Below are 16,668 nucleotides of genomic sequence, written 5' to 3'. Positions count from 1 at the left end.
GTACGTACATACATACATACGTACAGACCATGGGCTGAAAACCACTTTTTTGGAATCAGGGCACCCCGAAACGGATATTTCCACCCATTTCCCGATTTTGAAAATTTGGACCGATTGCAATACTTTCTCATTACCTTGTATAGGTTCCCTATACGTAAAGGTAATAGAAAGTAAAAATGGAATGAAAATATCTAAATTTGAAAATAGGTATAAGTACCTAAGCTGATACCTATTGAAAAATAGTGATAACAAAATGCGTAGATAGGTACCTATTCGATCTCTTTGAGCCCCTAACCCAAATCCCTATGGTAATAAGCTCACAGCGCGTCGTGCGATATTGGTAGATGACGTCATCACGGGAGTACAGTGTTGTCGCTAGGTATGATATCGGCGTGCTTGAGACTCTCATGTTCCGAGAGCTGTATCTCACGATCTAGTGAACGCATTTTCTTCGTTTTAGTCTCAATATTTTTTTTAATTTTTATAGTTTTTTCTGAGATAATAAAAAAAAATCATGAGAATCACCAATTATGACAAAAAAGAATATTGTACGACTGAGTATAAGTATCAGTATAAGTATAAGTATAAGTAGTGCTTTATTTAGATTTAGACTGTCGGCTTAGAACAAGTTGTTCCATTATACAAACAGTTTAATAGAGCACCTCTTGACTGAGGACAAAAACTCGAGTAATCTTGAGATTCCTCAACTACAATATCATTTTTTGCCAAAACTTCCATGTACAGACCTACTTTACGGTCAAAAATAAGAATGTCTCCTCTGTTTTTCACAACATACTTCAATCTGTTGCTTCCTCCCTCTCTCTCTCTCTCTCACACTCTCTCTCCCTCTCTCTCTTCCTCAGTTGGAAAATCATCTGCATCCGAATCATCGTCAACATCCTCGTTGTGTTCCTCCTGGGCATCTCCGCTTACACGATCATCGAAGTCGTCTCCCGCTCTCAAGACCCAAACCGACCTCAAACCGTCTGGCACAAGAACGAGGCGGTAGTCGTGATTTGGATCATTGGGGTGACGTTCCCGCGACTCCTGGAGAAACTGGGCAACCTGGAGCAACTGCATCCGAGGAAACACTTGAGGATGCTACTGGCGAGGTGAGTGTTATTTATCAAGTTTCCATTTATTATTTTTACAACATAATACAAAATTCGTATAAATGGTATACCCATCCGTAAAATCAGAGCTTGTGCCACGACTGGGTGTTGAATTTTTGAAGGTTTTAAGGTAGGACTCTCAGTGTGCTCTTCCACCTAGCCAACTTCCGCCTTTCCGGGTGGCCACTGATGAAAACATACAACCTGAAAAGCTCCCTTATTGAAAAACAACCCATTAAACCAAGCAGTAAAGATTATAATATTATTCTGGTGTAAATTTTGCACTATTGATCGATGATAAATCATTAAATTCGTCTAATCTTTTATTCCAGGATCATGGTTCTGCAAGTGGTCAATCTCTACACGTTTTTCTTGGAACACTTGTCTGAAACAGGTGACACGGTAAGTTGGCTTTTTAAGATTGGTTGAAGAAAATAGATAAAAACAATCACAATACAAACACAGTAAGTTTTAGTTACATAAGCATATGACCACATTCATGAAAAACACCGATAAATGAACCACTTTAAAGTAGTTGTTGAGAATGTAGGCCTGGTCCTAAATAAAATCTCAATTCCAACAATTTCGAAAGGTTCTTCGAACAAAAGTAGTTGTTGAGAATGTAGGCCTGGTCCTAAATAAAATCTCAATTCCAACAATTTCGAAAGGTTCTTCGAACATTCCTTCCTTCCTTCCACAGATCGCAGAGCTCCAACGTCTAAAACCAAAAGGCAACGGCTCCTCCTCCACAACCTCCTCCCCATCCTACACACCCATGCCTAACGTGAGAGACTGCCTCCGCAAACTGGTCCGGTGTAGCCTCGTTACCCATCTCCTAACCAATAACTTCAGCAATGTGACATACCTGCCAAGCTCTACTGCCAGCACGATCTTGCCCGGGACACTGCCGGGGAAGTTCAACGTTACTAACACTTCGCACCATTTGTTTGTCAATACTTCCAGCGGTGACCTGAGTGGTCTTAACGGGACCTTCAGTACTGCCATTCTTAACTCAACACTCAGTTCAGTACCCTACAACTCAACCGTTATCAGTCTAACTATCAACTCTACTTACAATAGTGTCTTCGTTAACTCAACCCTTACCAGTGTAACCCTTAACGGGACCCTTAACTACACCCTTAACAGTGCCACCACATATCAAACCATCACTTCAGCAAACATCAGTCGCACCATTTGTTTGTCAATACTTCCAGCGGTGACCTGAGTGGTCTTAACGGGACCTTCAGTACTGCCATTCTTAACTCAACACTCAATTCAGTACCCTACAACTCAACCGTTATCAGTCTAACTATCAACTCTACTTACAATAGTGTCACCGTTAACTCAACCCTTACCAGTGTAACCCTTAACTACACCCTTAACAGTGCCACCACATATCCAAACATCACTTCAGCAAACATCAATGTGAATCAGAGTCAATCAAAAGGGATACAAACCACATACTTCGGACTAAACAATACCGAATTCAATGGAACGATTGAAGATGACGTCACAACCACCGGTTTCTCGACTGTCTTCTCTACAAATCCAACAACTTTTGATAATGGAAACACAACTGAAAACTCAACGCGTAATGTAAGCTCTACACAAGCGTTACCAGACACTGAAAGTCATATTCCAATTGATCCGGGTACGACTTCAAGCTTTGATCAATCTAACACATTATCCAATGGAACACGTAATAATGATACCGTAGTTACGGGCATCACTGAAGACCCAATTGAAAGCACAACTCTGGATAATGTTGAAACACCAACTCCCAATGAAAAGTCGGCTGATGGAGGGCACAACACCCTTCGGTATGACAATACAACACTGAGGGCACAAACGAACGACACTGATAATGAAAGTTATGAGGAATATGACGATGATCTTGATAAAGATGAAGAAGACGTCACAACCACCGGTTTCTCGACTGTCTTCTCTACAAATCCAACAACTTTTGATAATGGAAACACAACTGAAAACTCAACGCGTAATGTGAGCTCTACACAAGCGTTACCAGACACTGAAAGTCATATTCCAATTGATCCGGGTACGATTCCAAGCTTTGATCAATCGAACACATTATCCAATGGAACACGTGATAATGATACCGTAGTTACGGGCATCACTGAAGACCCAATTGAAAGCACAACTCTGTATAATGTTGAGAATCCCAATGAAAAGTCGGCTGATGGAGGGAACAACACTCTTCGGTATGACAATACAACACTGAGGGCACAAACAAACGAAACTGATAATGAAAGTTATGAGGAATATGACGATGATCTTGATAAAGATGAAGAAGACAGTGATGAAGGAGAAGAAGATGAAGAAACTTTGGAAAATGGGGTCAACCCTAATTTTCCAACACCGGAATATGGAGAGCGTGATGAACTTGAAGAACGTCTCAAAAACTATGACTACGCCCTTGAATGGTCTCACGAAAACCAATTGGAATCTAACAATACCTTTGGAAAATGGGGTCAACCCTAATTTTCCAACACCGGAATATGGAGAGCGTGATGAACTTGAAGAACGTCTCAAAAACTATGACTATGCCCTTGAATGGTCTCACGAAAACCAATCGGAATCTAACAATAGAACTCGTCAAAGTAACGAAGAAGCTGTGAAAATACCGATTAGAAGTAAAAGAAATTCAAGAAGTCCTGTGAGCCTTGTCAATGAAATCAAACAACCCCAAGACGACTTGGATCTGTTTGAAGAATTTGAAATCAATGAAAATAACTTGACTGAACATGGTGAGGCTTCAACGAAAAGAATATCCACAGCAAATACTGAAGAAGTAAATAATGGAGAGCACCTTCTCAACGATCTTCCAATTCAGACTGACAGCCTAAAGATCATTCCAACTGCAGATGAGACATTGATTGAAAACGATTTCCCAAACCTTGATTCCGATCTCAGTATGGAACACTCTGCCACCACATTTAGTGACTATTTCCTGGAGAACTTCACAGACAATAGCAACGATGTTATCGAAGGAGTCAACCCAAGTGAAAGCATAACGCCTCCAGTTCTTCTAGATGCTGAAACAACGGAAGAGGTGGATGTAGTAGACACTACTCCATTAAGTCATGTCTATTACAGAAGTTCCAATCATTTAGTTTTAGAAGGTGAAAAATTAACGCTTTTGATTTCGATCGATTCATTCCCTCTCCCCTTTTCAGATCCAACTGCGACGGGAACGTACTGAAGAACGACGCAAGATGTATCAACTAGTGGCGAAGAAGAAGAGGACTGGGGTGGAACTCCTGGATTCGACACTGTCCAAGTGGAGAGAGATCATACCGGATACCCCTGTTGAGAAAACAGCGGCGGACGTACGTGATGGGACACCCGGTAAACACACTAAAGAAGGTAAGAGAACTTCGTTTATGTACTGCTTCCAAGTGAGGGCGCGATTCCATTGTGTCAGAATAAGAATAAGGACATAGTGATTAATTGATTATAATAGCCGCTGGAAAGTGGGAATTCCAGGACCTGGCGTTCCAATTCGGATACTAACTAACTTTGATATACAACCTGTTATATCAGCCTTACAAGGGCTGGTATGACTGCTGAATCGGCTGATTTTGGATTCGGAAGTTACTTGTTTAAGTCTGGGATAGCTAAGTAATAAGACTTCGCAATAATCTATAATAGAGACATGCTCTTGCTCACCCTGCTGGTGATCCTGCATTATGTACCTATTCTCTTGAACAATGTTGGACGTATCTTCTTTCAGATTTCATGATGAAGTTCATTCACAAAACTCGACCGAAAGCTTCCGTGGACATGAGTGAAAAATGCGAAGACGATCGAGATCACCCGACTTCAACCGAACAGACCAACGCCAAACAGGCCGACAAGAAAGTCTACCACAAGCGCAAGTCCTCCTCTTCCATCTGGTCTTCGGACAACATCCCCGAGATCAAAATCAGCGAGAGTAACCCAAGCGATGTCGAGGAATCAGACGAACCAGAAAGCCATCCCAGGAAACCATTCCAAACTGGAAGCACAGACACTGTGATTGAGATCAATGAACCAAGAGACAAATTCCAGCTGGATAGTCCGAGGAAATTCAAGGCAAGAAGATCTCCAAATGGACGAAACGGTGAACAGGTTGAAAATGGAGAACACGCGAAGAGGAATGATACAAATGGGGGTGACAAGCGCCACAAGAAACGGAAGAAAGTAGACTCAGATGGCAACGAGATGGAAGATTCCCAGCGGACGCCCATCAAGGAAGGGAGACCTCACGATGCTGGAACCGTGGAAGACGTCAAGAGATACGCTCACCCTGCAGATGGAAGGAAACACCGCCTCAAGAAACTCTCCAAGGAAAATCTGGACAAACTCCAAGTGCAAATAGAATTGGAGGATGAGAAGCATCTACCAGGGACACGACGGAAACCCACCGAGTCCAGCAGTGATGTGGACGAGGTGGATGAGAGAAGTGGACACAGACGCAGACACAAGGACGTCACCTCCAGTCTGCAGAAGGCGGACTCACTGGAGGTAATAATAATGTTCATTGTTTTCTATAGAATAATCTCATCAAATAATCATTTTGTTCCTTTTAAAGTACAGTAAGTACTTTTCAGAAACTCTTGTTGTTAGATAGGTATTTTATAAATTTAATTTCCTCCTTGTTTTTTATTGTTGTACCTATTGATATGTCTTCAATTTTCTCTCTTCTTGTTATTTTTGTTGTCTCTTTATGGCAACGAGATGGAAGATTCCCAGCGGACGCCCATCAAGGAAGGGAGACCTCACGATGCTGGAACCGTGGAAGACGTCAAGAGATATGCTCACCCTGCAGATGGAAGGAAACACCGCCTCAAGAAACTCTCTAAGGAAAATCTGGACAAACTCCAAGTGCAAATAGAATTGGAGGATGAGAAGCATCTACCAGGGACACGACGGAAACCCACCGAGTCCAGCAGTGATGTGGACGAGGTGGATGAGAGAAGCGGACACAGACGCAGACACAAGGACGTCTCCTCCAGTCTGCAGAAGGCGGACTCACTGGAGGTAATAATAATGTTCATTGTTTTCTATAAAATAATCTCATCAAATAATCATTTTGTTCCTTTTAAAGTACAGTAAGTACTTTTCAGAAACTCTTGTTGTTAGATAGGTATTTTATAAATTTAATTTCCTCCTTGTTTTTTCTTGTTGTATTGATATGTCTTCAATTTTCTCTCTTCTTGTTATTTTTGTTGTCTCTTCAGGTGGAAATGTACAGGAATCTATCGCGGGAGTTCATCTCCCCCAAAAGGAAGCAGTTGCTAAAACAGCTCAAGTACAAGAACAGACGCTACCAGATTTACTGTGATGACGTCACAGTATCGAGGAGTCTGGAGAATGATTATGATCAGTTGGGAGCGCCCCGGCAGGATGAGAAGAAGTCGAAATCTCTGAACCATTTACTGGAACACCGTTGAGCCTGATTAACGACGCATATTCGACACTTTTAACCAATCAGAGTCGAGTATTTCCATAACTATTGATGGTGTTTTCAAAAGTGGGGAAAATACTTATGCTCCATATGGATTAGTTAAGAATGGAGGTATGTATGTATTCGTACACCAATACGTACAAGATACAGAATGAAAGTTATTGGTTATCACTCGTATACCTACTAAGTAGGCAATTATATTTTCAAGTTAGGAACCCATGGGTAACTATGAGGAGTTGAGGACTAATATAATATTTACCTTATTTGTAAGTCTACTTCTGGAGCCCTCAAGTCATCTAACTCTCATACTACATATAGGTACTAGTCATAGCACCAGACAAAATGAACTTGAAATTTGTCATTTCTAATTACAAAATCAGGTTTAAATAGAAAGTATAGGACAAACAGCAAATGAGCAAGTTCAACCTTTTAATTTCTAGCACCAAGTATTTGAAATTGTAATAAAAACAGTATGACTCGGGAAGTTGGGTCTTATTTATTTTAAATTCTTTATGGTGAGAAGTCGGGTGTTGGTCCTTGTAGCCGGGAGGTCATCAAATCGATTCGGTACCAATATGCCAATAAAAATTGAAGTTAAGACTTTTTTTTTTTTTTTTTTTTTTTTTATGAATCTGGCTGGATTCGATAGATTCATTAGATTCAGACAAAAAATACCCCTATCATAGATTGCAAACAAGTTAATTAAAATTCTATAAAAAAAATATAGATTATAGACTTTACTCAGTAACAGCATTACCTGGCTTCCTTCATATGGGGACAATCTTTGCCGACCAGTAGAGCCTTGATATCAGCCACGGGTAATTTGTTAGGCAGATGGTCCAACTGTGGTATACTCTTCTCATCACAGTCGCCATATTGGAAAACCTTGTGGTTGGGGGACAGTCGAACGTACCAGAATTTGTCCAGTATGACTCGGGAAGTTGGGTCTTATTTATTTTAAATTCTTTATGGTGAGAAGTCGGGTGTTGGTCCTTGTAGCCGGGAGGTCATCAGATCGATTCGGTACCAATATGCCAATAAAAATTGGAAGTTAAGAACAAATAAATCTTACCGCGGCTCAAGACAAAAGATTCAAACCGAACAAAGGAAACAATCCAAATAGACTGGAACCTCAGAAGCCGAGCCACCTACAGAAACATGTTGTATTTTTACTTTTACTTCTTGTATAGTTACCTGGTTCTTTGGTCTACCAAATCACCAACTACCTAGCAAACCAGTTCCCAGTTTGGTTTCAACTATTGCAGAGTTCGGATAGGGTAACGTGTGAGTGATCATTCAACGTATATTGCGAAATATTAAATTTTAATATGTGCTAAAACAACGTATGTCAATTTTTTCTACCAAAATAAAAGTTAAATAAATATTTAATCATGCTTTGAAATAAATAAAATGTTTATCTGTTAGAATTAAATCAATTAGTTTAGATATTCTGTATTTATTTTTTAATAGATCCATATTTCACCTAACAAATTTTCCTATGATGTGAAAATGAAGTTCGATTTAGCTAGATTTACTAATGAATTTGTCCTTGACTCTCTGAAAATTAGAGGAAGTTTTCATGATGTCATGATTCTTACACTAGCTTGGAAATTATTGCTTAAAAAGAAAAGGGTGAATTTGTCCTTGACTCTCTGAAAATTAGAGGAAGTTTTCATGATGTCATGATTCTTACACTAGCTTGGAAATTATTGCTTAAAAAGAGGACGGCCATCCATCCAAATAGTAACCACAGACAACGTTGCTTTACCATTACCTCGTACATAATCCGAAAAAGATATCAAGAATAGAAAGTAAAAAAAAAAAAACTAGTTAGCTATTTATTTAATTCACCCGAGGACCGTCTCCCACTAAATTTGCTTTTTAGGAATTTATTTTGGACTACAAATACAGTAAAACTCCCTAAGAACCCTAGTCTTCATATATAAATGATAATCATATATGAAATGGCTATTTTATTTCAAATAAACTACATAGGTTGTTTCAAGGGAAACTTAGTGATATTCTTAAGGAAAAATCTTCTCTGGCGTTATCAGTTCCTCAAGTTCTACAATAAGTTTGACATTAGATTCCAAACCCGAGGACCGTCTCCCACTAAATTTGCTTTTTAGGAATTTATTTTGGACTACAAATACAGTAAAACTCCCTAAGAACCCTAGTCTTAATATATAAATGATAATCATATATAAAATGGCTATTTTATTTCAAATAAACTACATAGGTTGTTTCAAGGGAAACTTAGTGATATTCTTAAAGAAAAATCTTCTCTGGCGTTCAGTTCCTCAAGTTCTACAATAGGTTTTATATTAGATTCCAATTTTTAATACCTTCTTAGGTTTTACATAGGTTGTTTCAAGGGAAACTTAGTGATATTCTTAAAGAAAAATCTTCTCTGGCGTTCAGTTCCTCAAGTTCTACAATAGGTTTGACATTAGATTCCAGTTTTTAATACCTCCTTAGGTTCCTAACTCCCTAATACTAACCTGTCCTCGAGATGAGTACTTAGTGAACCTGGTTCCCTCGACCAGATAGCCAAGTCTCTGCTGCTGTATAAGATCCACTTAATACTAACCTGTCCTCGAGATGAGTACTTAGTGAACCTGGTTCCCTCGACCAGATAGCCAAGTCTCTGCTGCTGTATAAGATCCACAATCTCTGGTGTTATCAGCTCCTTGAGTTCTACTATGGGTTTGGCGTGAGATTCCCATTCTTCTCGGCTGGTTCGTTCTTGCTGCCACAGGTTGGTGATTTCCGAGTAGGTAAGACGGGATATATTGGCACGAAACTTGTCCAGGGACGCTGGCTGTGAGCTGAGTGCCCGCGTGATTTGCTCCCTAACTACGCTGAACACCTGTTGAGTAACAAAGTAAAGAAAGGAAATTTAATTTTGTGCATGAATGCTTCTTCTAAATAACCCCCCGAATTACCTATAGATTACGCTAAGTGAAGAAGTAAATAATGGAGAGCACCTTCTCAACGATCTTCCAATTCAGACTGACAGCCTAAAGATCATTCCAACTGCAGATGAGACACTGATTGAAAACGATTTCCCAAACCTTGATTCCGATCTCAGTATGGAACACTCTGCCACCACATTCAGTGACTATTTTCTAGAGAACTTCACAGACAATACCAACGATGTTATCGAAGGAGTCAACCCAAGTGAAAGCATAACGCCTCCAGTTCTTCTAGATGCTAAAACAACGGAAGAGGTGGATGTAGTAGACACTACTCCATCCGGAACATCTCCACCGTCGAATGACATCAACGGAACAACCAACATTTCAGATGTGAAAAACACAACTGTTGGAACACAAACTATAGACCACGTCCACCAAAACAATACTGAATCCAATGTTTCAGTCAACACCATCAATACAACCATATCTACAAACGAAAGCATTGTCAATGTCAATAAAACAATTCCAACAAATACTAAATTTGACGGAGAAAGCACTCCTACAATCTCTCTACAGAATGAAAGCCTTGCTACACCACCAAATAATGACGTCACAACACCCACATTCAACAAAGAAAACACAACATTACCATCATTCAACGAAAGTCACGTCTTGTCGCCATCCAACAACGCAAAACAATACTGAATCCAATGTTTCAGTCAACACCATCAATACAACCATATCTACAAACGAAAGCATTGTCAATGTCAATAAAACAATCCCAACAAATACTAAATTTGACCGAGAAAGCACTCCTACAATCTCTCTACAGAATGAGAGCCTTGCTACACTACCAAATAATGACGTCACAACAACCACATTCAACAAAGAAAACACAACTTTACCATCATTCAACGAAAGTCACGTCTTGTCGTCATCCAACAACGGTTGTTCAGCAAATCCTACAACCTGTGACCATTCCATTATTACCCTGCCATCTCTTAATGAAAGCCAATCGCCATCTAATGACACCGGAACAAACACTCCATCTAGTCTCAATAACACTGGCACGAACTTCATTTCATCTAATGACATTGGGCATTCCGTTCCAATTCCATCTCACGACAGTGGCCATTCCATTCCAACTCCACTTGGGGATGTCGATGGGGATGCAATGTCGGGCAAGATGTGTGTGATAATTGAGTGTGAGTCTATAGCCATGGAGGAACATGAGATGAGAGGTGTGAGCACACTACAGACGTACATACCCAACAGTAAGTAAATAAATCCTAGCTACTGTTCTTTTCTGAATACCAACCCTAGTGGATATTGAACATTTCTAAAGAGGGTGATCGATCTTTTCTTTAGCTATGGATTAGGATTAAGATTTTATGTTTTAACACGATTTTAAAATGTTCAACCCGATACTTATTTGCTTCCTAGTAGGAACTTCGATAATTATACGTACCTAGGCAAGCCCGTATCCAGGATTTTAGCTAGTTTGGGCCCTAGAATCCTAACAGTGGCTTATTTGGATGGGTGGCTGGACCCCATGAGCTCCCCCGAAATACATGCCATCTCTTAATGAAAGCCAATCGCCATCTAATGACACCGGAACAAACACTCCATCTAGTCTCAATAACACTGGCACGAACTTCATCTCATCTGATGACATTGGGCATTCCGTTCCAATTCCATCTCACGACAGTGGCCATTCCATTCCAACTCCACTTGGAGATGTCGATGGAGATGCAATGTCGGGCAAGATGTGTGTGATAATTGAGTGTGAGTCTATAGCCATGGAGGAACATGAGATGAGAGGTGTGAGCACACTACAAACGTACATACCCAACAGTAAGTAAATAAATCCTAGAAGCTACCGTTCATTTCTAAATACCAACCCTAGTGGATATTGAACATTTCTAAAAGGGGTGATCGATCTTTTCTTTAGCTGTGGATTAGGATTAAGGTTTTATGTTTCAACACGAGTTTAAAATGTTTAACCCAATACTTATTTGCTTCCTAGTTCCTAGTAGGAACTTCGATAATTATACGTACCTACCTAGGCAGGCCCGTATCCAGGATTTTAGCTTGTTTGGGCCCTAGAACCCTAACAGTGGCTAATTTGGATGGGTGGCTGGACCCCATGAGCTCCTCCGAAATACGGCCCTGTATCTAGGTAGCTGCTAGTTGTAAATAAACTCAATGACTCAAACAAGAAAGAAAAATATGTTCAATAATCTGTTCTAGAACCAGAACCCCAGACCTTCTGTACGGAAAAGTTGGACAAACACATCCGAAGGAAGTTGCGCACATTGTGCTGGGAAACAAAAATTGGCCAAGAGCTCGTCAAACTGACAGTTGTAGATCTGGTAAGTGAACCAAATAAACAATAGTAAACCAAAAGAAGCCAGCGATAATGGTTGAATAGCTACACCAACAGACCAACACCAGTTCTCAATGTATCAGTGAACTTGAGTAAAGTTGAGCGTGGTTGGCATTCGGATGGGTAACCATCTGGGAAATCTTATTATGCTGCTGGCTTTCCCGGCCATCATCAGGCGGGGTAAAGTTAACATAAGTAGGCGGGTAGCTTGTCATTGAATGGAGGGTAAGAACCCCATTCTTAAAAACCTTAGGCTTAGGAGTTATAAAGTGAACAACCTAACCAAAGAGTGGTAGGACAGCTTTCCAGAAGATTTCCTGAAACTCCCGATTGTAGGTAATTTTCTTACCTTTTCTTATACCTAAGAAAAACCTTTTCTTACCATCGGCCTCTCACTCTTGTTTTCAAGAGGATTCAAAGGCGGGCCTATATTAACCTAATCTCTCTATTCCTGGCCAGGTATCCACGATAGGTCTGACCATTTTATCCGACGCTTTATTATGCTGCTGGCTTTCCCGGCCATCATCAGGCGGGGTAAAGTTAACATAAGTAGGCGGGTAGCTTGTCATTGAATGGAGGGTAAAAACCCCATTCTTAAAAACCTTAGGCTTAGGAGTTATAAAGTGAACAACCTAACCAAAGAGTGGTAGGACAGGTTTCCAGAAGATTTCCTGAAACTCCCGATTGTAGGTAATTTTCTTACCTTTTCTTATGCCTAAGAAAAACCTTTTCTTACCATCGGCTTCTAACTCTTGTTTTCAAGAGGATTCAAAGGCGGGCCTATATTAACCTGATCTCTCTATTCCTGGCCAGGTATCCACGATAGGTCTGACCATTTTATCCGACGCAGGCCGAGCCCTGTTCGTCCGTTACATGAACCCATGCTGGTGTTGGGACCTGGAGAAGACCTTTCCCAAGTACGCGGATTTCAACATTGCCGAGAACATATTGGGCCTGGTGTACAATCAGGGTTATGTCTGGATCGGGATGTTCTTCGCTCCCGGCCTTCCGTTGATCAATCTGATCAAACTTATGGTGCGTTGAAAACTCCATATAAGCACAGAGTTAATTTGAAATAGGGGACATTTCACCATTGTACCAGGCACAGTTTGGTACGTGGGAGAAAAGCGAGGTAGCTTTTTCATAAATTGATGGAGGTTATAAGAAGTTATAAGCTTATAAGTCAGTTAATTCATAGCTTGGAAAGTAGAGCACCTGCTTTGTAAGCGCTACATCTCCGGCTTGTTTGCCGCCCGGGACGGATTTTTCCTCGAGAGATAAGTTTCGTTCTCGGAAAGGCTGACTTTCTCCTATCCTGTCCTCATTCTCTCTTTGGTTTCGAAACGATTAGACCTCCTTTGTTTCACTACAACCTATTAAAAATCTAAAAAGAAGAAGATATTGGTATTATTATTACCTTCCATTCTATGAATAGTTGATCTCTCTGTTAACCCTTTCAGGTTCTAATGTACCTCAACTCGTGGGCGGTTCTCACGAGCAATGTCCCACATGAGGTTGTGTTTCGCGCCTCTCGCTCCAACAACTTCTACCTCGCCCTGCTCCTCCTCCAGTTGTTCTTAGCCGTGTTACCAGTAGGGTATACTATAGTGGCTGTAGAGCCATCCTGGCACTGTGGCCCGTTCTCTGGGAACGATCGTATGTATGACATCTTCACTCGGAGTATCAAGAAGATGCTGCCTGATCCTGTGTCACATAAGGTAAGAGAACTGCCTGACCCCAAGGTCTCATAAGGTAAGGTTAATGCCTTTCTACAAGTCGAGAGAGAGCAGTACAAGTCGTACTCTTCTGGGAGCGACAGATATAAATGAAACGATCGTATGTATGACATCTTCACTCGGAGTATCAAGAAGATGCTGCCTGATCCTGTGTCACATAAGGTAAGAGAACTGCCTGACCGCAAGGTCTCTTAAGGTAAGGTTAATGCCTTTCTACAAGTCAAGAGAGAGCAGTACAAGTCGCACTCTTCTGGGAGCGGTGACATTGTACCGGACACGGACAGATATAAATGGTGAGCAGGTGATTCAGAGCAGGTTTGGGTAGTTCTCATGAAGTTTTTCCTTGATTTTAGTCTTTGGTGGGTTTCTTCATGGTTGTACAAAGGATGACGTTCATCTGACTGTTGTTTCTTTTTCTCTATTTCTGCGGCAACTTGTCTTCTTATCTGAGGTGGAGCAATTCCAGCAATCGGGTATAGTTTCTCAGTAGGGGTTGGTTTCAGGCAGCCTGTCACAATACGCATGGCTTCATTGATTGAAACATCAACATGGCTTGAGTGAGATGAATTTCTCCATACCTAAATGGTGACATTGTACCGGACACGGACAGATATAAATGGTGACATTGTACCGGACACGGACAGATATAAATGGTGACATTGTACCGTACACGGACAGATATAAATGGTGACATTGTACCGGACACGAACAGATATAAATGGTGACATTGTACCGGACACGGACAGATATAAATGGTGACATTGTACCGGACACGAACAGATATAAATGGTGACATTGTACCGGACACGGACAGATATAAATGGTGACATTGTACCGGACATGGAAATTAAGTAAGTACTCCTTTCTTTGATGTTTATAACGCCTGCCGTACATTGAAAGCGTAGTAGCAAAATTTTGAGTAGTGCGGAGTCGTGCTACGCCGCGCAGTGTGCCGTCTAAAAAGCCAAACCTATAATAGTAGGGTAAGTGTACCATTTATTCGCCCACCTAAAAAACGTATCATTTATTGGCCCACCTGTCCACATTTATTTGTTTCTAATTTTTGTTTTATGACTACAATTTTTGAATAGCACTGGTTCGATAGCAGTCTTTAAGCCCTTTCTTTTGATGAAATTGGATCTTGAAAAAGTTCGTCCAGTTCTGACTTATGTGGCGTAGACCCACAGGTGGGCCAATAAATGGTACGTTTTTTAGGTGGGCGAATAAATGGTACACTTACCCTATGTAGAGTTTTTACAGATCTGTGTCTGGTGAGTCTAAACATAGTCGATCGACGAGCTGAATTTATGTTATCGAGGCAGTGTGGACGGTTCAGTCGACATCAATCGATGACCGGTCGACTAGGTATGTACCTATGGACACACCTTAGGGCCTGGTGTACAATCAGGGTTATGTCTGGATCGGGATGTTCTTCGCTCCCGGCCTTCCGTTGATCAATCTGATCAAACTTATGGTGAGTTGAAAACTCCATATAGGCACAGAGTTAATTTGAAATAGGGGACATTTCACCATTGTACCAGGCACAGTGTGGTACGTGGGAGAAAAGCGAGGTAGCTTCTTCATAAATTGATGGAGGTTATAAGTTATAAGCTTATAAGTCAGTCAAGTCATAGCTTGGAAAGTAGAGCACCTGCTTTGTAAGCGCTACATCTCCGGCTTGTTTGCCGCCCGGGACGGATTTTTCCTCGCAGATATGTTTCGTTCTCGGAACGGCTGACTTTCTCCTATCCTGTCCTCATTCACTCTTTGGTTTCGAAACGATTAGACCTCCTTTGTTTCACTACAACCTATTAAAAATCTAAAAAGAAGAAGATATTGGTATTATTATTACCTTCCATTCTATGAATAGTTGATCTCTCTGTTAACCCTTTCAGGTTCTAATGTACCTCAACTCGTGGGCGGTTCTCACGAGCAATGTCCCTCATGAGGTTGTGTTTCGCGCCTCTCGCTCCAACAACTTCTACCTCGCCCTGCTCCTCCTCCAGTTGTTCTTAGCCGTGTTACCAGTAGGGTATACTATAGTGGCTGTAGAGCCATCCTGGCACTGTGGCCCGTTCTCTGGGAACGATCGTATGTATGACATCTTCACTCGGAGTATCAAGAAGATGCTGCCTGATCCTGTGTCACATAAGGTAAGAGAACTGCCTGACCGCAAGGTCTCTTAAGGTAAGGTTAATGCCTTTCTACAAGTCAAGAGAGAGCAGTACAAGTCGCACTCTTCTGGGAGCGGTGACATTGTACCGGACACGGACAGATATAAATGGTGACATTGTACCGGACACAGAAAGTAAGTAATACTCCTTTCTTTGATGTTTATAACGCCTGCCGTACATTGAAAGCGTAGTAGAGTAATGCGGAGTAGAGTAATTTTGAGTAATGCGGAGTCGTGCTACGCCGCGCCGTGTGCCGTCTAAAAAGCCAAACCTATAATAGTATGTAGAGTTTTTACAGATCTGTGTCTGGTGAGTCTAAACTTAGTCGATCGACGAGCTGAATTTATGTTATCGAGGCAGTGTGGACGGTTCAGTCGACATCGATCGATGACAGGTCGACTAGGTATGTACCAGTGTACCTATGGACACGCCTTTGGAATCCCCATCCCGAAGTGTGTTCCTAATCAAAGTAGCAATTATTATATTGGATTCTCTAGTCTAGACTGAGAATACGAGAAAATTCGTACAAAGAATATGGCCTCTTCAGGAATCAGGAAAATGAAATTGGGCACAAACATAACGTCCTGTTTTCTTCATCCTCAGGTTCTGGATTACATAGCTTCCCCTGGTACCATCATACCTCTACTGATACTTCTCATCCTCATCATTTATTACTTGGGATCTCTCACTTCTGCTCTCAAGGAAGCCAATATTGATCTCAAGGTAAGAAAATCTGATATCTAACAGATAGGGAGATACTATGTCTATGTTCTCAAGGTAAGAGAGAAAATCTGATATCTAACAGATAGGGAGATACTATGTCTATGTCTAGTTGTTCCAAGAGGGAATGTAGTGCACATTGCATATTTTGAAGG

The 16,668-nt window shown here is 41.1% G+C and overlaps 2 protein-coding genes and 1 long non-coding RNA gene across 6 annotated transcripts in view; all 3 read left to right on the top strand.

The window, feature by feature from the left end:
• Positions 1-4,332, top strand: part of LOC113471861 (zinc-regulated protein 8-like) — a 5,523-nt gene extending 1,191 nt beyond the window's left edge. Inside the window, exons 2-7 of the mRNA XM_026831319.1 lie at positions 864-1,112; positions 1,445-1,514; positions 1,813-2,267; positions 2,507-3,542; positions 3,637-4,252; positions 4,307-4,332. Of these exons, the coding sequence (XP_026687120.1) occupies positions 864-1,112; positions 1,445-1,514; positions 1,813-2,267; positions 2,507-3,542; positions 3,637-4,252; positions 4,307-4,332 (2,452 nt within the window). The remainder of the gene's footprint in view (positions 1-863; positions 1,113-1,444; positions 1,515-1,812; positions 2,268-2,506; positions 3,543-3,636; positions 4,253-4,306) is intronic.
• LOC103520048 overlaps positions 4,311-16,668 on the top strand; it is an 18,266-nt gene continuing 5,908 nt past the window's right edge. Inside the window, exons 1-4 of one of the 4 annotated variants that reach the window (XM_026831317.1) lie at positions 4,311-4,496; positions 4,864-5,333; positions 5,850-6,152; positions 6,353-6,474. In XM_026831317.1, the coding sequence (XP_026687118.1) occupies positions 4,346-4,496; positions 4,864-5,333; positions 5,850-6,152; positions 6,353-6,474 (1,046 nt within the window). In that variant the 5' untranslated portion in view covers positions 4,311-4,345. Of the gene's footprint in view, positions 4,497-4,863; positions 5,637-5,849; positions 6,153-6,352; positions 6,809-16,668 lie in introns of those variants that run through there. The other 3 variants (XM_026831318.1, XM_008485142.3, XM_026831316.1) reach the window with 3 other exon arrangements.
• Positions 6,875-8,023, top strand: LOC113471860. Its single transcript, XR_003394399.1, has 2 exons — positions 6,875-7,129; positions 7,586-8,023. It is a non-coding gene; the product is annotated as an uncharacterized LOC113471860 (long non-coding RNA).

The sequence above is a fragment of the Diaphorina citri genome, unplaced genomic scaffold (assembly GCF_000475195.1).
Source record: "Diaphorina citri unplaced genomic scaffold, Diaci psyllid genome assembly version 1.1 scaffold3153, whole genome shotgun sequence".
Taxonomy (NCBI): domain Eukaryota; kingdom Metazoa; phylum Arthropoda; class Insecta; order Hemiptera; family Psyllidae; genus Diaphorina; species Diaphorina citri.
This window is presented reverse-complemented; position numbering and strand designations above follow the sequence as displayed.